The sequence below is a fragment of the Ambystoma mexicanum genome, chromosome 12, assembly GCF_040938575.1.
Source record: "Ambystoma mexicanum isolate Mex_15411 chromosome 12, UKY_AmexF1_1, whole genome shotgun sequence".
NCBI classification, from domain to species: Eukaryota; Metazoa; Chordata; class Amphibia; order Caudata; family Ambystomatidae; genus Ambystoma; species Ambystoma mexicanum.
Window position 1 is genome coordinate 672,836,513 of NC_090936.1, and position 22,520 is coordinate 672,859,032.

The window sequence follows — 22,520 nt, forward strand, 5'->3', positions numbered from 1 at the left end:
AATGGGGGATGAGGAATTCCCAAATGGGCCCAAAGGGGAATGGGCAATAACTGTTCCACCAAACCCGTGATCCGGTGCTAATAGCGCTGGGGGGTTGGCAGTAGGGCTATTAGCGCCGGGGTTACCGCCCAACTCGTGATGAGGCCCAATGTATTTTTGCTCCTTTAATAGTCAATCGTCCGGCATGAATGTGTTTTGTGACTCGACTGGGGTGGACAAATCCCCATAACTAGGCAAACTGAAGTCGGTCAATTGCGTTGAAGCTTCAGTCTCTGTTAGTTCATGTTGTGATATCTGCACATGAATTGGAAAAACAGGTAACATTGAATGTTTCTTGGGTGGAACATTTTAGAGGGTGTAGATTGTGTCAAGATGTCTACCAGGAATTGCAATGCATCTTCCTTTTATTCAGTTTCATCTTGTCGAGGTTGTCACATGCAGTGGCGGCTGGTGAGTTTGAAAGCTGGTGGGGCGTAAATTTCCCCGGGCGAATATAGTAGCTCGCGTGGGGGTTCTCCCCCGCGAAATTTTTGGAAAAATGGCCTACAAATGTGCATAGATGCCATTCTGTAGTCTGTACTGTTCATCAGATTTTCCCCCACCTCATTGACCTCACAAACATGGGCTTCTTTTAAAAAAAATGTAAACAAGATCGCTGTGTGCCTTCTTTACTACAGATGAACACAAACAGAGTTGGAGTGTCCTGAGCACCAAACCCTACAAAAGACTCATGCTAGCTCACCTCGTTCTGAACTCCTTCGCAGGCTATGGGAAATCCAAATCCCGGAAGGTGCATTGTGGAGGTTGAAGTCCGATGTTTTTAGTTGCACAATTGCCCTGGACTGGTTGGATTTGTTCATGTAAGGTGTTGCTGATGGTCTGTAAAGAGAAAGCGAGAGACTGATCTGAGAAAGGGCAACATAGGCTCAGAGCAGTATTAAAATGGTTTTCACACATGAAGGAGAGAGAGTTAACTGCTTGTAACATTGAAGCTGCACCAGAATAATCATTAGTACAATGTGTAAAGAAAGTACCAGCAACTAACACCATGTGCCAGTCATCAGTTGTATAATTCTGCAATATATACATTTTTGTAATGTTTACATTCTGGGGCTTTAAAAGTACGCTTTGCACAGCTCACATTACAAAATTAATTTGCTGCAAAAATGTTCTGGATCGAATCTGTGTTGCTCCGTGTTGTCGTCTTGCTTCCAAAGCGAGCACGTTGCCGCTGAGCTATCCTCCCGAGAGGCGCCTTATAAACCATCAATATGATGAAAATAATGAATGCGCAACTGATTGGCTTTTGGTTGAAGGCCAGGACACAGAAATCATCTGTGAGTCTTTGTATGTAGCGCTTCGCGGTAGACCACTTACGCTTCTAAGCACTGCTTCAGAATTTTGACTGCTGAACAGATAGCATACTAAGCAGTGTTTGTCTTTAGGAAACTGCTTAAGGGATGTCAAGTTCGAGTTGTAAAATAGGCATTGCCACCTAATGATAGATAGAATGTTATGGAACCTAAGAGCATGTGTCCTGGGTCACACCACATGCTCCAGTTTGGTGGCTGGAATAGTGTATCAGGGCACCTACCACAGACGACTACCGCATCCCCTTTGCCTGTTATATCTTAAGGTACCTACGGCTCCTCCGCAGCATTGGGCATCTCCTGCAGGCTGCGCTGCCCTATACACCCACTGCCTGCGAGCCCCCGTGCCAACTCACTGTGCGCGGCCTTCCCGCGAAGACTTTGCCCTTCTTGAGTAAGACCTCCTTGGCGTGCAGGTGGTTGTTGGCGATCACCACGTAGAAGGAGTCCAGCATCTTCAGGGAGTACAGGTTGCCGTACTTCTTCTGCAAGTCGCAGAAGTTGACACAAGGGAGGGCCCCAAGTTGCCTACACGGCCCCTACAGTCAGCACTGAAAGACGTGTAGGCCCTGGCCTGAATGTCTTCCAGTGATGACTGTAGGGGCCGTGTAACCGTACTGTAACTTCCAAGATGTGAGTCAGACCCGTCCCACGCCACGGCGCTCGCCTGACAAGAAGCTCCAGCCTGACTAGGCCCAAAAATAGGAGGACAAAGGGGCACCGTGCCCAGAGCCAAGAGAACAAGGGGATACCGAGGGGCCCAAACCACACGCGGCCGCCCAAAACAGTGGTTAGGCGGTACTAACTTTACTTACCGCAGCAGGCAAGGCAGGGCCCAGGCTGTCTCTGGTCTGGTCGTCTCTTCCGTCTGTGCAGGGGTCGGGTCCAGTCCTTGCTCGTCTGGCAGAGAAAGAGAAAGGGAAGTGTGAAGGTGGCGCAGGCGCACGTACACACCCTGCACCACCTGCATAGATACAGTAATGTCATTGGCTGTTTGCCAGCCAATGCAAGGTTTGTCATTGGCTGGAAAACAGCCAGTGACATTACTGTAGCTGGGTGAGGAATGTTCACTGCGCTGTTTGCGCACATTTTATGCTGGCGGGGCCACCCCTCAAGCGCCCCGCCAGCCTACAAATGAAAGGGCCTTACGTAGAGTGCGTGGAGCTACGAGCTCCACGCACTCTACTATTGTAAAAATGAGTGTAAAACTGAATCTTAAAGAAAGGCATGCTATGTAAGTAGCAATAACCCCAGTCTTAAATTGCATAAGCCCTTCATTTTTGTAGCATTGCATCCAATATTTTCCCTACTGAAAATTGCCCATTGAAAACAGCAATTGCCCGTGTAGTTCAGTCATCGCCCCCTAGAAGACTCTCTTGTTTGCCTGTGTATGTTAGTATAGCTCAATTAGAAAAAAGACTCATTTGTCTGTGTAAATCCTTGGTATTTTTGTAAATCAATCAATTAATTCCCCCATTGAATTTCACGAGATCGGGATTGGTGGAATTCGAAACCAGAAATCTTGTTCCAAGTGTTTTTGTTAATTGTTATAATTATAAAGTGCTGCCCAAAAGAGTTGATCCCATGGCGAACTGAGAAATGAATTAATTAGTCCTTGTGTTTAAATTCTGCCCTGATAAATGAAATTCCATTTGCCACTGTAATTCCTCTTTGCTCTGCCATCCTAATCCTAAAACCGATTTTCCTTTTGCGAGCTCTTCATTTGCACAGAGCCTACCTGTTATTTACTTGTCATTGTAACTAAAAACCGGTTTTACTATTGTGAGTTCCCCATTGCTCAGAGCTCGCCTGTCATTCGCAGCCTCAGTAAAAACGAATTCCATTTGCATTTTTCTTTTCCATTTCCCACGTGTTGAATTTCCTAAAAAACTATTTTCCTACTATATTTCTATTTTCCCTAGGGTGTGCTGGCTGGTATTCTCCAAAGTCCTGCTTGTCTCCTGCATGTAAGCAGTGCAAATCCCTTTCTGTTCTGTCCGATGCCGGGTGCTAAATTATTGAAAACCCATTTTTTCCATTGTGCTCCAAAATTAATGTTCCCCTTCTTTGCTGGCTCCCCACCTGGTGTCTGTGGGTACCACCACAAAACCGATTTGTTCCCAGTATTCCTACTCCCTGCCACTACCATCCATTCAAAGGAATCAAGTCCAATTAATGTTTGAGGGTTGAGTGTAGCAGGGGGAGTGCATAACCTTGGAGCTATCACTTGAGTTTAATTTTTTTGCCCTGTTTTGTCATTAAAAAGGAAGTAGTACCACAGTATATCTTAACCTGGTTGCATTCTAGATGGTGGCTGTTGTAATTGGTTGATTTTCCTTTGACATTAAATACTAAATTAATAAATATCTTATTGATACACACAGGCCTGGTTCCTAGTCCATTGTGACATGGGGTGTTTGTGGAGGTTGGGTGCGAGACGGGTTGGAGGCCTACTAAAAAATAATCTGTTGTATACTAAAAAATAAAAAGTGTTTTATTGTACGCTACATTCATTGTAGGGGAAGGAGTTCCTTGGGTTGCGTGTGCTGTGTAATAAACCGTGCCAAGATGCATGGGAATTTTTTTAAAGATCGATTAAAAATACATGCCCAAATGATCGGGACAATAAAATGTTTGAGCTCACTTCGCCTTTAATGATAACGATTTGTTATTGTTATAACGCTTTCACCAAAGCACTGTACATAGCTCATATTTACATACAATTATCATCCCAACTGAAGTTGGTACTCATTTATCAACCTTGGAAGAATGAAAGGTTGAGTTGGCCTTGCCAGGATTTGAACCTGCAACCTTCAGATCACACACATATCACAGCAGCGAGCGCTGAACCCACTGAGCTATCTTACCGCTTTGCTATTAAAAATTCAATTCCAACATAAGAAAGTATGTCAAAGCTGTCTGCACAATGTAGGCCTACAACGTAATAACACTTATCATGTTTGCTATAGCCTTGATGATGCACAGTAATAAAATACCATGCCACAGTAAGACATACTAGACTGGCAACACCAAATTGCCAATCTAACCACGTAAGAGAATTTATCATGCTTACTTTATCATAGTGGCCCAGAAAAATATACAATTCCACAATAAGGACTAGCTGCACCCAAATGCCAGTCTAGCCAGGTTTTTTACTTATCATGATTGCTTTATGAAAGATGCCCAGTACAAAATGTCAAGCCAAAGTAAGAAATGGCTAATCTAGCTGCAGCAAAATGCTAATCTAGACAAGTAGTAACACGTATGATGCTTACTTCATTATATATGTCCAGAAAATGATGCTTACTTTATTATAGATGCCATGTAAAAATGTCATGCCACAGTAAGAAATGACTATGCTGGCTGAACCCAAATGCCAGTCTAGACAGGTAATAAAACTTATCCTGCTTACTTTATCTTAGATGCCCTGTAAAAATGGTATACCTCATTAAGAAAGGACTAGGCTAGCTGTACCAAAATGTGAGTCTAGAGACTAATGCAAATTAACAAGGGGGTCCTGGGAGTCTCTCTGCCAGACATTAGTCCTGGTTACGAGAGACTTACCCAGAGTCTTTAGCTCACTATCTCTCACAGAGAAGAAATATCCCAAACATATCAGTCTTTGTCCTGCACTGGGGCAGTCCAGCACCGAAATGCTAGGCAATTCTCCTCTGAACAAGAGTACCAACAGTAACCCCAGACACGTGTTTCGGTCTGGTTGGACCTCATCAGTAGGGTGGATCTGTGCCTCTCTAAGAATAGTGAGCAAGGGGTCCACGTCTGGATTCCCCTAGTAATTTAGGGTGAGACCCAAAGTTACTTAAATATGCAAATTAACAAGGGGGTCCTGGGATTCTCTCTGCCAGACATTAGTCCTGGTTACGAGAGACTTACCCAGAGTCTTTAGCTCACTATCTTTCACAGAGAAGAAACATCCCAAACATATCAGTCTTTGTCCTGCCCTGAGGCAGTCCAGCACCGAAATGCTAGGCAATTCTCCTCTGAACAAGAGTACCAACAGAAACCCCAGACACGTGTTTCGGTCTGGTTGGACCTCATCAGTAGGGACTCTGGGTAAGGCTCTTGTAACCAGGATTCATGTCTGGCAGAGAGTCTCCCAGGACCCCCCTTGTTATTTGCATATTTCTAGAGACTAATAACACATATCATGCCTGCTTTTTCATGGATGCCCATTATGTAATAGCACGCCCCTCATCCTCTGTCCCTCCAACCCTCCTCCTCCAACCCCAAGTTCATCCCATTGGCCCAGTCTTATTTCCACGTCCCTCTTCCTTGTCTCAGTACTTTTGTATGAGGCACGGTGCTTCACTGGGACGAGGAAGAGTAGGGCTAGGAGTAATGAAGATTACAGGTCAGAAATCTAGGTATTGAACACAAGCACACCATTCACATGCTCATTTATACCGCACGCATCGATCATTCACTCACACTCCCATACATCCTGGACTCACACACATTACATAATATACATACACACATACACCCTTTCATGCACACACGCACACATTTTTTAAAAACAAATTTTCTTACCTTTTCCAATCCATTGTTGCTGCTCCGAGGAACTCCTCTGCAGGCAAGCCTATCTCCCATGCTCCACGCACGTAAGGAACGTACCGTGGGGGAGATTGTTCTTTTTTTAGTCAGTTCAACTTCAAAAAGAAATGAAAACCATAAGGGAAATAATTTCTTTTCGAAGTGAGACTGACTTGAAAAACAAGCTCTCTTTACTTTCGGTTTCTCTCTACCTCCGTACACTCCAAGGGTCGCAGAGGCAGAACCAGGGGTTGCACAGGAGTTGCAAGGGGTTATAATTGCGACCCCTGGTGACCCCGCCCCCCCTCCAATTGACGTCCCCGGCTCTTTCTTTTATGTTTTTGTTCAAGATTTGATTTAAATTTACAGCAACAAAGCGTGATAAAATGTCTCCAATCAAAAACACACAGTAAAACACCCGTAAGACCAAACAACTTTGGACTTTGAGGTCCTTTTGCAGCCATTGAAAATAAGTTATCTTTGTAGTGACTATGTTAACTTGATACAAGGCTTTTATTGGCCTACACCTACTCTGAACAAGCCTGTCACTTTTTTAATAAATGCACACGGATTGTAAAATATATGTGTACTTGAACCATGCTGGACTGTCCACCTTTACTTATATGCGGCCGCACACCGTCCCCTACTTCTGTTTGTGCCCTCCGATTTGCCACTCCTTCCTTAACATTGCTTTCTGGAGATGCCGCTTACCCTGCACGGTGTGGTCACTGGCTGGAATAAGTTGAGGGTCTGGCCGCGCCGTGCACACACACACACACAAACACACACACGCGATCTATCATCGTCCCCCGGGCGCTCTCCTGGCAGGCGATCCATCCCGCACACCTGAGTGGCCGGCGCGCGCCCCCTGACAGCGCCACGCGCCCTGGCTGGGAGAGAGTCTGTGATGTAAACAGCTGGCGGAGCACGTGAGCGGCGGCCACGCCCCCTCCGCCGCTCGCTGCTGTCAGTGAAGCCGGGCTCTGCAAGGCATCGCTCGCGAGCAGAGCGCGCTGCTCCCCGCCCACCGAGACCCGGCAGCCTTGCCCAGGTGGCAACTCCACAAAGTCCCCCCGAAGTGCGTGAAACTCGCGCAGGGGCCCACGCAGAGCCACCCCCGGGGACCGCTCGACCCCCCCTTTCCCCGCAGCCCATGTCCCGCACGGCCAGCGAGAATGCGGAGTACACGCTGCGGAGCCTGAGCAACCTGATGGGCGAGAAGAAGTGGCGGCGGCGGCAGCCGGAGGGGGAGTCGGACTCCGGGGCTGGGGAGCGCAGCCTGATTGCCGCGGCCGAGTCGTGCTCCAGCCTGGGCAGCGTGGGCTCGGCGGCGGCGGCGGGGGGACCCTCGGCCGCGGAGCTGGAGCGCGCAGCCCGCCGCCAGTTCCAGCGCGACGAGACGCCCTCCTTCGTGTACGTGCTGTCCGCCTTCTCGGCGCTGGGCGGCTTCCTCTTCGGCTATGACACGGGGGTGGTATCGGGGGCCATGCTGCTGTTGCGCCGGGAGCTGGGGCTGTCGGCGCTCTGGCAGGAGCTGCTCGTGTCTGGCACGGTGGGCGCGGCCGCCCTGTCTGCTCTGGCCGGAGGGGCACTCAACGGAGCCCTGGGCCGCCGACCCTGCATACTGCTGGCCAGCTCTCTCTTTACCGCCGGAGCTGTGCTTCTCGGCGCTGCCGGAAACAAGGAGACCCTGCTGGGGGGCCGCATCGTGGTCGGGCTCGGCATTGGTGAGTGCTCGCGCTGCGCTTCTTCCGTGTTGTGATGTTGATGTTGTGGCTATAGCGCCTCCACCACCTCATCCTGTAGCGCCACTCGCGATACTGTGCGACGCAGCACCTTCCACTATAGACACTGCCGCTGTAGAGCCTCTCACCAGAGCCATTGTACTATACTGCCACTAACTACAGGAACTCTCTCTGTAGCGCCTAGTTATAGCTCCTCTTGCGCTTACCTTCCTCTGCTCGCAGTGGCAAGTCTTCTTAAATATTGCTATAACCCCTCTCTCTTACAATAGCGTTTTAGTACGCGGCGTGCCCACTCCTATCACGACTCTTTTTCTGTACATTTTCTTTTGTTCACATCCAAGCACATCTCCCCCCTGGGCAGCATCTCCAGCGTAAAACCCGCCCGTACTATAGCATAGCTGTCCCGAGCTCCTCCACCAGCAACCGGCCCCTTTATTATGTAGCCCCTCCGCACTCTTGCATTGAGGCTGGTGGCGTTCAGTGTAGTTGGTGTCATCGTTAAGCGCTGTCGTGCGAGGCGCTCGGCGTGTGCACCTCTCTGGCCCCACTATCCCTGTACGTCTGCCCCCCGTGCCATGCTGTCAAGCTGCTCTCCCCGGAATGATGTGTTTGGGCGATTTTTGGTTTCTGCCAGAGATCCGCTTCCTGAATATCGAGGCGCAAAGTTCACTGTGGATGTTTTATTGAATTCTGCTCTGTGGTTATTATTGCACCCTGTGCGCAAAATCTCTCACGTGACCACCCAACTGTTTACAGGCATCCAGTGTGACTTTACACTCAACTTTGCGCCCTGTGGTTTTGTATCTCTCATTGTGTCATGGGAGAAGTCTTTATGTTGGTGCAGCCTGTTGATTGTCTTTCAATGTCATCTGTGGCTTCTCATTGCATATAACCCTCGCCACCCTCCTTTGTGTGTAGTCCTCCTAGGGCCAGATTCAATGTTACAAGCAGTTCCCTCTCTCCTTCATGTCTTAAACCACACACATATGACTGCTGTTAGAATGATCTGTCTCCACCTACCCATCCAATCACTCCCCTGACATGCAAGTACTAACCCCCCATCATGATTTCAAATGCCTAAACCTCTGTGCATAAGAATGCAGGTGCTAGCGATGAAAAGTTTTGCATTGCCAGCTCATGCCCTACCCTGTCTACGCCTCCGCCAGGTCAACATAGTCAGGGGGGGGGGTATCCTTTCGGTATCTGCATTTATGCCCCGTGCCGACAGGTGCTCTGCCCCATTTACCCTGCTGCTCCTCGCTCTACTCCCCTACTCCCGTTTGGTATGCGGCTCCTACTCTCTCTTCGCCTCTCCACTCACTCTGTGTCTGGTTGCTCTGCTCGTGGGTGGGGTTTGTGGCCCATCGAATCCTCTACTTGCTCAGTCAGCGACTCTCCCTTCCCTAAACTCTTGCTGTCGCCGTCTGTACTTCCTGCAATCGCTTGGTTTAGTCGTTCTCTCTCGCTCTGGGATGTCTGTGGGTCTTTTTTTTCACCCTTTCTTCCCCCCGGCTCATTGCTCACTCAGCCCATGGGGTTAGGGGTGCAACTATACCCAATGTTATGGGTGGTGGGCGGCTAATGCGTCAAATGGTAGGGGAGGTGCTACCTTCTGAGACTTTGTGTTTAGGCGGGGCACATTTATCTGTATGGTGCCCCATTCCCTTTGTCTCAAAAGTACGTTTATGGGAACTAGTACAGAATTTGCAACCAGTGGTGCAATTTAATTGGTCCAATGAGGTTGCCAAAAACATGGTTGTTCAATACAAAATGCACGATTTGAAGGCACCTGTCACCGTAGTAATGCTTTGGTTGGATTTTTCAATTGGTATTCATGGTGCATATCCAGTTGCGTTGTACCACAATCCCTTGTAAGACTGTGGCACTACAGTTGCAGTGCCTTTGAGGAGCCAGTGGGCGGTCGAAATGCAGGTCCCAGGAAACTGACAAAATACTGTGGGCCCTGAATTTATACCACAGCATTGTGTCACCTCACATAGCTTCTTCCCTCACAGCACATCTCCACACACTGCTCCGACAGCATAACGCGGGTTACGCAGTGGAACGTAAAACACCCAAAGACAAATGTTTACTCTACATTTCCCTGAATACTATACTGACCCACCACAGATACATCAGTGATATTCTCCACACTCCATAAACACGACTCTGTCAGGCACCACAAACGGCCACACAATTTACTTTGGCGACCTGGCATGCACACTAACCACTGCTCTAGACAAGTGACACAATATCGAAAACGTACACAACTACAGACAGCCTTACCTTTTCAGATCTGTTCACACCAACAGTGCAACAAGTTATTCTTGCCAAGCTGCTGTTTGTTCCCTACTCCCATCCTTTACATATCCCGAAGTTCTTTGAAATCGAGAAAAAGGAGTTGTGCTATGCAAGACTTGGTAACATAGTATAACCGGGCACAGCCAAGAGCTTCACTCTGTCTTATTGCTATACCCTCTGGTGCAGTCACTACCTGGTTAGACTATACGTACCTGTCAAATTAAGTGATGTGAGACCAGAGGGAGGTCACTACAACAAGAATGCAATTCTAGGTGGCAGCTTCTATGGACCAGTAATAGGGGAGCACAAAGACACCATTTTGTCGTTTATATCCAGTGGTCGAAGAGTATGAAAAGAAGTAGCGGACCTATGTTCCCTGCTGGCCTGCCCCTGCTCCCCATACACCCCATTGCCACAACCCCTCCCACACACAATACACCCCCCAAACACTTGCACCTGCTGTTTAAGGGAACGTTCTGTGCAGTGCACTGAAAGTGAAGGTTTCAACTTCTTGTTCCTACACTTTTATTTTTAAAAAAAAACATTCCGGAAGGGTTTATTTTTAAAGTAAAAGTATAGGAGCTGTACAAGGTAATTTAAAAAAGTATAGGAGCACCGCTCCCGCTTACTTCGACCACTGCTTATATCAGAAATCTACACTGTTGTAAAGCTGTCTTTTTTTAATAGTGTGAACTTAACAGCAAAAAAGTGGAGTCCTTAAAGGTGATGAAGTCATTGCAAGATAAAATCATTGGTCTATCATCACGTGCCTTGGTTAATCAATGAACCTGGGATGTTAACTTACTCTGCAATTTAGGCACTTAAATAATAATCTTATGAGCACTTCTTGATGAAAATATTTAAGTTTTTCCTTTCAAGGACTACAATGATACTATCTTATGGTGTTTATTCGAAAAATACACAAATCTGATAGTAAAGCAGTCTGATACCATGTAAATACTGTTCGAAGCACGATTGTATCTTTATTTTCCACATCATGAATGGAAAACTACAAGTAGAATGCACAATAGTGATAACCTGAAGCATCTCCAATTATACAGAACTGTGGTGCAAGCACTTTCAGAAATACAGCAGGTCCTTTTTATTTAAATGCATACATTGGGTGGAGGGGGCCTGTTACGTTTGCACTTAAATGTTAACCGCTCTCCTGCATGCAATTAGTCATTTTCACTACGAAGTGCAAAACGAAGCTGAACGGCCTAGTTGCCTGTACGACTTAGGTTGTTCCCTTTTAGTGCAAGCTGATTAAATGCCATCTGCTATGTATGCATGTATGGCAGTGCTTGCAATGGATTCCTTTGTGATCCACCTGTCTATAGCTGCTGTAAAAAAACAGTTGGATTCCATAAGAGTCCAAAGAATTTGCGCTGGCATGAAAATGTCAGGCTGCTATATATGCTTGTACCTGTGTATGACAGAGAGGCGCACATGGCAGTCCTGTTCCACACCCTCTGTTCCTCATACAAGTGCATGAACACATGATGCAGCGTAAAGAGCATGCATACGAGTTTTATGCATACATTGTACACATGGTTTTTATGCTGCGGCATAAAAAATATCCCCACTCGAAAAGAACATTTGTAAAAAGTTGACATGGTACAGCGATTTTCTTACAAACTTCCAGTCTGTTATGCGTGATGTAAAGCACATTTGCTAGCCACATAAACACAATCCCTTTTTTTTTTGCACGTCAAGGTAGTAGACATCATGGATACAAAGTAATCTTTGAAAGGGTGCTTTATTGTGTTACTCACTGTAATTGTCTTGGAAGCAGAAACAGATCTGTTAGTTAGTGGGAGCGCTATACGCGCCTTTCACTTGGAAATTCCCTATTTCAGCGCCAATTACCTAACGCTTCACACCTAAAAGGCACCTGTGATAAGAAAAGGAAAGTGTGCAGATCTAACTCCGTCCATCATCTGCATTTTGTCCTGCCCATGACTGCTCTGAAGGTCAGCAGGTCCCTTCTGAAATGACACAACATGTTGAGGGGAGACGAGACTGGAGCCCACTAAGCCCAATTGTGTTGCACCCCTGGCTTTTTTTTTTTTATTTCAGTGGTTAATTTATTACAAACGTTTCACTATCCTCCTACGTTCATCTAGTTCCATTTAAAAACTTGACACATTAAATTTAAATGTTCCTTGAGTCCACATTTTCCCCACAGACGAGTGAAGTTGATTACGTTCCACACTCCTTCAGTTTTGCGAAAGTGGCTTCGAGGAATTCTACGAGGGCGAATGTAGTTCTTGGATTTTGCTCCTCTGGCTTTTCACTAAGCGTCAGTGTCTAGTGTCTGTAGCTCCTTGCATCTGTGACTCGCCCTCCACTCTACTCACACAGCCTCAGCCGGACTCCAGAGGACATATGTCTGTGCAGTCTGTTTGTGTTTTGCCTCATCCACTGTGCCCTCCTGTTGTTTTTCTGTCGCTTCACAATATCTTCCTGTGCAGCCCCTGCCTCTACGTGTCTGCTTCCCCCTTTCTGTGCACTGGGAAGGGCAACGTCTGAAACCGAGGTTCAGGTTCACAAAGTCTCCGAGTTGGTGTCCTTTGGTTAATTGTCATAGCTGTGCTGGGGCAAAGCGAATACCACAAGCGATGGGAAAATCTTAAATTAACTTTAATTGTTCTCAGCAGTGAAGAAGGCAAAGCATTCGATTAGATTCAGCTCCGTATTTAGATGGATACTGGTGTCAATCAGCGACTTTGTGATGCAGAAAGAATGCATCATGTTGAAAGCTCTGTTACATTTTAATTTTGGAGTCGCCAGAGCAGCTGTGTAAGTTGGAGAGAGAGAGAGGGCAAATGTTGCTTTTCGAAACTTCTTTTGATTCCATGCTGTTGATTTTTCCACTCTTGTGCTGCGCTGTGTTATGCTATTGGATGCCTACACTGTGCACATCACCACCGTAGTGGTCTTGGTGCACAGAGTGCTTGGTCCATGGTCAGACTCGACTGCCATCCGTGAGGCGAGATTGAAGAAGGTAAAAGCAAGAGAAGGGTGGGGTACAGTGCCAGGAAACATACGAGAGAAACAGGATACAATAAGTTAAGAACAAGGGGGGGCGGGTACGAAAACACAGGGAAAATAGTGATAGTGCAAGAAGGGCTGAATGAAAGAGAATTGCCAGAGTTTAGTCAGAATGAAAGGGTATATTGGGAGACATGTTTAAGGTCAGCATCTCTTTCTTTGGGTATTGGAAAGGGTTCAATGGTAAATGATGAATGCGTGATAGTCTTGAGATGTGCTCAAGAGTTCCAAAAAATAGTGGAGGCTTTTCAACCGGCTAGAAGCGTAGAAGCTTTCTCCTGATAAAGGTTTGGAAGCATAGGCTGAAGCGAGCCATTGACTGAGGACTCCATGCCAAGGGATGGGTATGTGGCTGGGGGTCATTGGAGTGGGGGATTTAATAAGGTTCCTAAACCATAAGCCAGCTGCTCTGTGTTGCAAAGAGTCTGCTTCATTGGGTCGATGCATCTAAACTGCAGCATTATTTTCATGGGCCCCATCTTCTAATGGCATGTTACGCCTTGTGTCATTGTTTACTTTTGTGTGCAGCTTTGTGATAATGGTTTTATTCAAGGAATGATTTTCTTGTGTAACAGCTTTTCAGTTGTAGCCTGTAATAATGTAACAATACATTTTAGCATATCAAATTCTGCATTGCCTATCGCAGTGATCCAAACGTGTAGCTCGGGAGCAACATGTTGCTCGCGGCACACTAAATTGTTGCTCGCCAGTTGCTCTGGGCCATGATGTGGAGGCCTAGAAGGAATCCTGGACTGTGCGAGAATGTTGGCCAATGAGCGAGCTCTGGTTCCAGTCGGCTTATTTTTGTACATGCAAGATTTGAGTTTGTTGCCACCGTGCAAATTAATTTTCAATTAATGTTCTTTCTTATTATAGCAGTGGCATTCTTCAAATCTTTGCCTAGCTGACAAATGTATTAATGTGCAAAATAATTGAACCATGTTTGTGTCCTGGAGAAAATTTGTCATATTCTGTTCCTTTGCGCAGCTAGTAGGAGGATAATGGACAAATAAGTGGCATGACTACCCAACTTTGCTTTATTAAATAATTTGCATGCCCTTGTTTTTGTACAAGTAAGGTTTGTGTTTGATGCCACCATGCATTGCATTTATCGGAAATATTACTTTTAGTCTCATCTATATTTATTATTACAGTGTCCCAGTGGAAAAATTATTGTCATAATTTGATACTGTGCCCCCCTGGCACTTGGGTAACGGGCAGATAAGGCAAATGCATACAAAATTTTCATAACTAATTTGCGGTATGTTCAAATCCAATTAAGTTACTGTTAATGCTTTTAAATTAAGAAGCCTATTAAATAATCCAAATACTTAATTAACACCACCAATCCCCTCTATGAAGTGGTCATCAAATGCTCAAAGTAGTGACCAATGTTTGCCACCATGTTTTGTGCAAAAACCAATTTGAGCAGAGAAAAGAGGCTGAAAATCCTTCAGAAAAATATAGTTTGTATTCCTAACCACTTTTCACGAATGTAACAGGCCCCAGATGCTTTGAAATGCACTATTTGCCATTACATGCCAAAATAACTCCTAGGAGATCACCTCCAAACTGAACACCACCAATACAGCTCATACAGTGCTACCAGGTTTACCTGGAGGGAGACCTGCTATTTGGCACAGGCATTTATTTTAAAACCCCTCCAGGATATGACAGTTCAAACCACCCCAGATTTCGCCGCCATAAAAATCATGGAGCGGACCTTTGCCTTGTATACCTCCAGGCAGTTGTCTAACCCGAATGCCTCAATCCTGAAATAAAACTGTAAGAAGCTCTTTAATCCTAAATTACAGCCTTTCAGCTGTCTTCTTAAAATGATTGACCCAAGCACTATTGTTTGAGAAGAGTAGGCTCAAATAAAATTTGAGACTACCTCCTCATATCTACATACATTTAAAAACTAGCTACAAGGTTTCACACTTTTCACAAACGCCATCAATTTTGTTTTGATCATATTTAATTTTGAGCTAGTCATTTGTGCATAGCAGGCCCTGTTGGCGACCTGCCGGGGTTAAGTGTAAAATAGCTGACATCGGCATAAAGAAGGATTCTATAAAATATACCCTTCAGAGAGGGTAGATTAAGTTTCCAAAGAGAAGTGCTAGAGCCAAAGTCTGAAAGGAATACATTGGGATCAACGGACATACCTGCTTTTCACCTTTAAGTACTGCAAATTAAAATGCTCTAGTAGCAGTCTTAATTTTATTACATTTCTAATTTGTGTTGCAATCATTTTTCCCCCAACTGAGCGCTGATATGTTTCGTCAAAAAATGGATGTTTCTCGCCATTTCATTTGATATGCAAGTTTTACTCACTGCACGGAAAAGATTGAATACACCTGGCCTATCGGATAGCATTTTCACATACAAATTGATGTTTCCGCAAGCTAGTGTAAATGTACAAAGCTGCAGGGGGTGCTTGTACAGGTGGGTGGACAGGGTCTGTGATATGTATCATCTTTGTCAAAGCAGCTTGTGACATCTCAGGATGGTGTATTGTTTTGGGAAATATGGCCAAGGTAGAATTATTTTATGTACGTAAGCCTCTATTTCTGAAACTTTTCAAAGTTTCAGTGTTCTTTTGTGCGCAAACACGTTGACCTATCCTTGCAATCCTGTGCAATCAATCTTGTGTGCGAGTACAGCTTGAGTTTATGGGAAGAAATTGGCAGTACTAATCCAAAAAGGGCTTCCTCCTGGCACTGCAGTCTGAAGAGGAGACCTGGAAAAAGTCTGCGATGTGTTGGTCACAGAAAGGAAAATGCCAACAAGTGTGCAAACAGGGAGTAAGTGATCTGGCAGACACCAGGAAGTGGCCACATTGGGAAGTGTCTTCCGCATCAGTGGCACGGCTACAGTACAAAGCACAGGCAAATCGAACAAAAAGTCTGACTTTTATGTCTTGCACCATCTACACTTGCAATGCCTGACCTATTGGCTTTGGCAATTCCTGTTTTGTAGTTGAGTTGATGCTGTTGAGCTTGCTCCTAGCATTAGAGTGATCTTCTAAGCATGTGTGCAGCAGCCTCCGGTCTGTCTGGCATCCACACACTGGAGGCTCTTTTCAGTGACCAGAGGAGAAAGCCTCAGTTAAACATTACCTTGGCCTTACCATACCCGGCCAGCACAGGCCCTTGCTCTGTTTATAATAGTGTAAAGGAGCCACAGATGCCGGGCACCTCGAGTGCAGGCCGTGCTAGCTACACACACACCGTAGCAGCATCCGGCACTGGCGAGATCTTGTTAAGTCAGTTGTGGCCAGACCGGATTGTTCACGCCCGAGTGCCACCAAGTCTTCATGGCAGCTGTGAAGCCTGTAGGGGAACTGGCCGAAAGCCCATTTCTGTCCCATTGAAAGTTTTGTCGCAGTAGATTTAGGGACCAGTTATGCACTTGAGAACTTGACGCCATTATCCTCTTCCTGCAACCTGTGCATATGTGAACAATTTTTAATACTTTGTTTTACATTTACTGTCCTACTTAATACCAGTGACGAGGCCCTAAAAAACGGTTTCTTCCATTGCAAGGCGGAACTAAACGTCACAGTGGCACACTCGTTGCTAGGTGGGGGCTGAGGGGGCTATAGCCCCAGGTCTTTTGGTTGTTTGGTTGTAGCCCTGGATAGAAGCTCAGGGGCTACAACCAAAAGGCTAGCTAGCCCTGAGTCCTGACAGTCCCAACATTAGCCTAGCCCCAGATCGTTTCCAGACCTAGCAACGCTCCTGAGCGCAGCACATTGTTATAATTGCCATTAAAACAGATACCATGCCATGTGTGGCAGACTACACTATCACTGATGATGCCATTGTTAAACCAGGTGTTTGCAACCTTTCTGTGTCAAGAAGTGTTGGGCTGCTGCTCCCATCATCAGCCCTGGCCAGCATAGAGAATGGTGAGGGAGCAGGGGAGTCGTAGTCCAAAATATCTGGAGAGCTGTGGACTGGATATGCCCCTCTTCCCTAGCCCGCAGCGCCCCCATGATGAAGGTGCAGAGAAGTCATAGTCAAAAATATTTTGAGAGCTGCAGGTTGCAGACCATGTGTTCAACTTATTGCTAAAAGAGATGTACACTGTAACGGTCATTTCATACAAGCTTGAACATACGGCCCTGAAGCCAAAGTTGGCATAATCGATGCACAGGTTTGTAGTTTGACGCTATTCTGGTGTACGTCACGGGTGCATAATGATAGGTTACGTCTGATAGTCTCTGCGAGTATGTACTATTTGTACATATGTGATGATCCTCGTCCTTTTGTATACGTTGATGTATTACTTTCAACCAAAACTGTTCTACTCGAGGAACATTTTATAACGGATGTTAAATGCTCACGTTAAGTGTCCTAAAGATGAAGAAACTGGTGTCTATAGTTCTACCAAAAGCCTAGCGTGTGTTAGGAAACCCTGGCATAGTACTAGTGTCAATAGTGTTGTTTTATGGTACAGGTGCAGACTGTGCCTTTTTAATAACTATATTTCTTGGATTGATAGGTTGCTTAGTCAAAAACAAACATTTCATATTTTGTGTTTAAAGCCAGGAGAAACAGGTAGTTTGTCATGGGAACTTGGCGGAAGAACTAAAGTTGTAATGTGCTTGCGATAGAAGGTGGGCCCTGCTCAGCAGTGTTAATCTGCAGGCCTGGCGCCCTCGTCTCACCGGGAAGGCTGATGCCTGCCTACACACGGAGAGTGTATGAGAGGAGATGCAAAGGTTTACATCATCTTCAGTGTTGGAAAGAAGATCAACTTCATCGATTTTACCCTGGTCTTTGTTTTGTGTATCCGTTAAAAAAAACCCCAAAAACACGCTTTTTGTGTGTAGTTAGAAACCATGTGAATGTGAGTGTGTTTTTTTTTTTTATATTTGGTGTCTTTCCACAGTAGTGCGTCTTCGTGCTGCCGCTGCTTCGAATGAGACCCAATGTGTGTTTTAAAAAAAATGTTGTTTATCTTGGAACATGCGACAGAAGCATAGGGCCAGTACTTCTGTTGCTGTGGCGTACATACTCTATGCTCTCGTGAGTGTTCACATTGTAGCACGGCGGTTGGCTTACTGGACTATTTGCCCTCTGAGGAGGTGCACATTGCTGTTTTCTATGAATTAAACAACATCCTAAAATGAGCTCAGTAGGGTGACCCCAAGGACACGTGCCAAGTGATCGAGTGGGAACAGCTGTCTAATCTTTCCTCGCTGTGTTCAGAAACCGTTAATTGGCCTGTCTGTAAGGTTGCAGCCTTGCGATTGATTCCCGGTTGTTCACCCTCTTCTGGGCTTGGCAGAAGCACTGCACCCAATTTCTCTGCTGTTTATGCTTCTTTCACCCCAGAATCCGAGCGCGCGCGGCTGCGGGGTAACTCAACAACGAGACACACCACGTTCCAGGTGGAATTTTTTGGAAGATAAAGTATGTGTATCTAGGCTTTTCATTTATTTACTCTCATCTCCAAAACAACGCAGAACGATCTTTGCGATCGACTGTACTTCCATTTTCTACGCTGCCTTAACCATTATTTCATTTTTGATTTCTGTCGTTTGTACTTATTGAAGAATAGGGTGTCATTTCGAACAGAAATGTCCTGCAGGGTAGGCAGTAAGGGAGAGCGAAGGCTGCATACGTCCAGGGGTTTACATAAGAGCATTGTTGAGTGAGTGACGTATGGTGGTCAAGGGGTAAGATTGTGGGAGCATATACCGGGGACAGTGACTGGAGGACATATGTTTTAACATTAACAGCCCGAGGCAGAATGCACACATTTACAAATTACAGAGTGGTCCAACACACACTTTCGGCCGGTCGCCGGTGGTTTTCATGAAGTCAATTACTTAGTTGCAATTTACTTTGTGTATATCACTTCGAATTGCTTAAAATTTTTGTAGGTATTTGTGGGTTAAGTGGTAAAAGGGCGTGGGGAGGGGTTTGTGGTGCAGGTGGTAGTGAAAGGTTGGGGGAACCCCCCAAAAAATCGAAATCAAATTCGAAGTAATGTACACAAAGTAAATTACAATGTAGTCATTTATTTCGTTGAAATGTCAGACCCATTTCCACCATGCCATGAGTGGGAAAGGTGTACAGTGCTATCATTTGTAATTGATCACTCAAATCCTGGTAGCACAACACTGTATTTGTGAAAACCCAGAGAAGCAACAGAGCACTGTACAAGGGGGGGGCACACTCATGAGGTCACAAGTAGGGTTCAGGGGTAGCAGAGGAGCTCGAATGGGTAGGAAAGTGGGTGGGCTTGGGAGGGAGATAAATAGGGTCGAATGGTGTGACCAGCAATTGCAAAGAAGTTCTTTGAAGAGTAGTGTCTTCAGGTCATTCCCAAAGTGTGGAATGGAGGGGCAGACTTATCTGTGTCGGTAACTTGCTCCAGAGACAGGCCTCTTTCCTGTTTTTTTTTCCCCTCCTTCCAGTTTTTTTGTTCCAGCTTGGCGTTGTTGTTCGTGTGAGTTTCTCGTCCAGCTAGTGTGGTGTTAAGGTTTTAACTGCTTAGTAGGTGATGCCTGCAATCTTGAACGTGATGCATTCTTGAATGTTAGCCTGTCAAGCTCCATGAGGATAGGTATGATATGGTCAATTTGTTTAAGTTCTGTGATGATTCTGCTCCAGCTTGGCTTCTCGTTTTGTTTCTTATTTACACTGTTTTGTCCCTCTTGCTCATTTTCACTCAGCCAGGCCCTTGTCCATATTTGCATTTTATTTGTATCTGTACTTTTGCACTGTTCCTTCTATGTATCCATGTCTCCCTCCCTTCATGGCGTTCTTTTTTTATTTTGTAGAATATTTCATAGATCTGCAACCTTTTGCTCCCCAGATGCTTTAAACTACAACACCCATCAGCCCTAGCCAGTACAGTCATTGGTGCGAGATTCTGCGGAGCAATTGTCCAAAACATCTGGGGACCCGCAGGTTATAGATCCCTGCAATACCTCAGTCTATGCTTTCTCACTTTAATACTGCTGTCTGTCATTCTGTCTTTCCCCTTACCTCCCCAGAGAAAACATATTTTCTTGTATCTGTCTCTTTTATGATTCCACCCCTCTGCTCACCATTCTTGGGCTCTTACTTCAATTCTTCCAATTGAGCATAACTGGCAATAGACACTACCGCCGGGAAGACCCGGAGCAGCGGCATACTTATCGTACCACCACCTACAACAATAGAAATCCCTGCGAAAAGAGAGAAATAACAGAGAAAGAAAGATCCGAGAACGACCAGCAAAACCATAACACAAGGTTCAACCGAGACGAGCAAAAAAGGATAACAACTCGCAGCCCAAGAAGAACACCACGCAGGAAATCAGACTCAACTGAAGCGAGAATCGTAGAAAACACAAAGGGGGCTTCAACATCACAAGGTCCCTGTTCCTGGTTAAAAGCAACCCTGAACCCGAAATCTCAGAGATGGCAGCGAACTTTGAGCCTGGCACAAGCGCATACAGGATCGGTCATCTCAAAGTCGGATGCAGGTGCTGAAAGACTAACCCTAGGCTCATGGAACACGCGAGGGCCCGTTCACCTGACAGTGGTGAGCGACGTAGATCTAACAAGCATGGACATTGTGTCTCCAAGAGACATGGTTATCAGAGAAACCGACCCTAGATGGATTTGAAGTGGAAATATCACCGGCCATAAAAGGCTTGCTGGGTCGTCCATCGTCGGGGTTGTTGACAGCAATAAAAATGAGCTCCGTTTTCTCTACGCCAAAGAAACTAATGGAATCATATGAGATGCTGGTGATACTCACAACTTGGAGCAAACAAATGACAGTAAGGGAACAGGAAGATATCAGTCAACTAGTTATAATAAATACATATTGGAATCCCCAACGGACAAACACAAAAACCTATTGCAGGAAGATGGGGGAAACAATAGATTGGATATATTCGGAGTTTGAAAAGATCGACATCATCTTATGCGGCGATCTGAACGCTGATTGTGCTGAAGCCCATTTGAACACAAAAGTCAAGGCCCCACAAGGAAACGCAGCTAAACGGGGCAAGGCCTGGAGGTCGGTTACCAAACCAAGAAATTTACACAACATCGAAACACTATTCCCAAATCAAGTGAATATCCCAACCTGGGAAAACCAAAACTCCAAAGCCACCTTGGATTACATCTACACTTCACAGGGTCTGCTGACCGGTATCCTGGAATTTAAAGTTCAAAGAACCACGCACAGTGACCATAATCTCTTGATGTGCGCATGGAAAGGAAAGCAGCCAGTAAACCCAACATATAAGTTTCAAGTGGAGGTGAATATCCAGCAAACTCGAATACGCCTGACGGAAGCAGACATCGCAAATATAACTAGGAACTATGGAAAGACCACTGAAGCAGACACCCTAGAGGGTGGTGTTGAACGTCCAAATTATCTCCCAATGTTGCTTCCATTCAGAAGATCAGTCGCTGGCAAACAAAGACAGGTGACTCCCCATAAGCATACCTATGACAAACAGGTAGTTGAAAAAAGGAAAAGTCTCCGGAAAGCGAAGAGCACTGCAAAGAAAATCAACACCAAAGAAGCATGGGGGCAGTGGCAAATGGGTACAAACACTGGCTAAAACATCACAAACTTCAATTGTACCAGCAAGATGCCGAGCAAATGATGAGAGCCCTTGACACAAAAAAGTCAAGCAATTTCTGGTCACTAATTAAAACAATGCATTCGAACACAGCTACAGAAATCGCAAATTCAGTGTCGGAGGAAAAAATGGGCTTCGTACTTTACGGCCCAATTTGACCTTCCGCAAGAGCAAGACCCAGAGGTTTATGAAGATACCATGACAGAGTGGGTAGATGTTTCGAACGCAGCTGAAATTGAAAACGCCATTCTTAAATTAAAAACCTCAAGAGCCCCAGGTCCAGATGGATTGACCAACGCAGACTTGAAAAAATCACCAAAAGCGTGGGCTGGCGTGATTAGCAACATTTTCTCCCACTGCAGGAGCACCAAGATGATCCCCGAAACTTGGCTGAAGGCGGTAATCCTCCCCATTTACAAGAAAGGTGGGAGAGATGACCCAGAAAGCTATAGGGCAATAGCTTTGCTAGACATTGTGGGGAAGATATTCGCATCACAGCTACTAGACCATCTTCGAACTTGGGCCAAAACCGCTCGATGCAATGATACCTTCCAAACAGGTTTTCAGAAAAACGGGAGCACTTCCACAAACATCCTACTGATCAACATACTAAAGGCCAAAGTGAGAGAAGGAGCCCCAAGAGTGTATCTTGCTTTTATTGACCTGTCGAAAGCATTCGACAAAATAGATCGGGCTAAACTGTGGGCCAAGCTAAAATTCTGGAATTGACCACCAGCAATTTTGAACCCGATCCAAGCACTGCATGCAGACATGAAAATCAGGGTGAAATTGAATAAACAAGGAGCACTGTCAAAGGAGATCCCGGTAAAGCGAGGCGTCAAACAAGGATGCCCTTTAGCTCAGGCCTTGTTTATTGCTTTTCTAGGGGATT

At 45.6% G+C, this 22,520-nt stretch overlaps 1 protein-coding gene and 1 long non-coding RNA gene across 2 annotated transcripts in view; one reads left to right on the top strand and one right to left on the bottom strand.

The window, feature by feature from the left end:
* LOC138513993 (uncharacterized) overlaps positions 1–6,797 on the bottom strand; it is a 117,174-nt gene extending 110,377 nt beyond the window's left edge. The window contains exons 1-2 of the long non-coding RNA XR_011281859.1: positions 6,636–6,797; positions 743–879 (exon numbers count right to left, since the gene is read on the bottom strand). This is a non-coding gene — a long non-coding RNA (uncharacterized lncRNA). The remainder of the gene's footprint in view (positions 1–742; positions 880–6,635) is intronic.
* Positions 6,798–6,864: 67 nt separating this feature from the next.
* SLC2A13 (solute carrier family 2 member 13) overlaps positions 6,865–22,520 on the top strand; it is a 2,060,320-nt gene continuing 2,044,664 nt past the window's right edge. Inside the window, exon 1 of the mRNA XM_069629212.1 lies at positions 6,865–7,651. Within this exon, the coding sequence (XP_069485313.1) occupies positions 7,078–7,651 (574 nt within the window). The 5' untranslated portion in view covers positions 6,865–7,077. The remainder of the gene's footprint in view (positions 7,652–22,520) is intronic.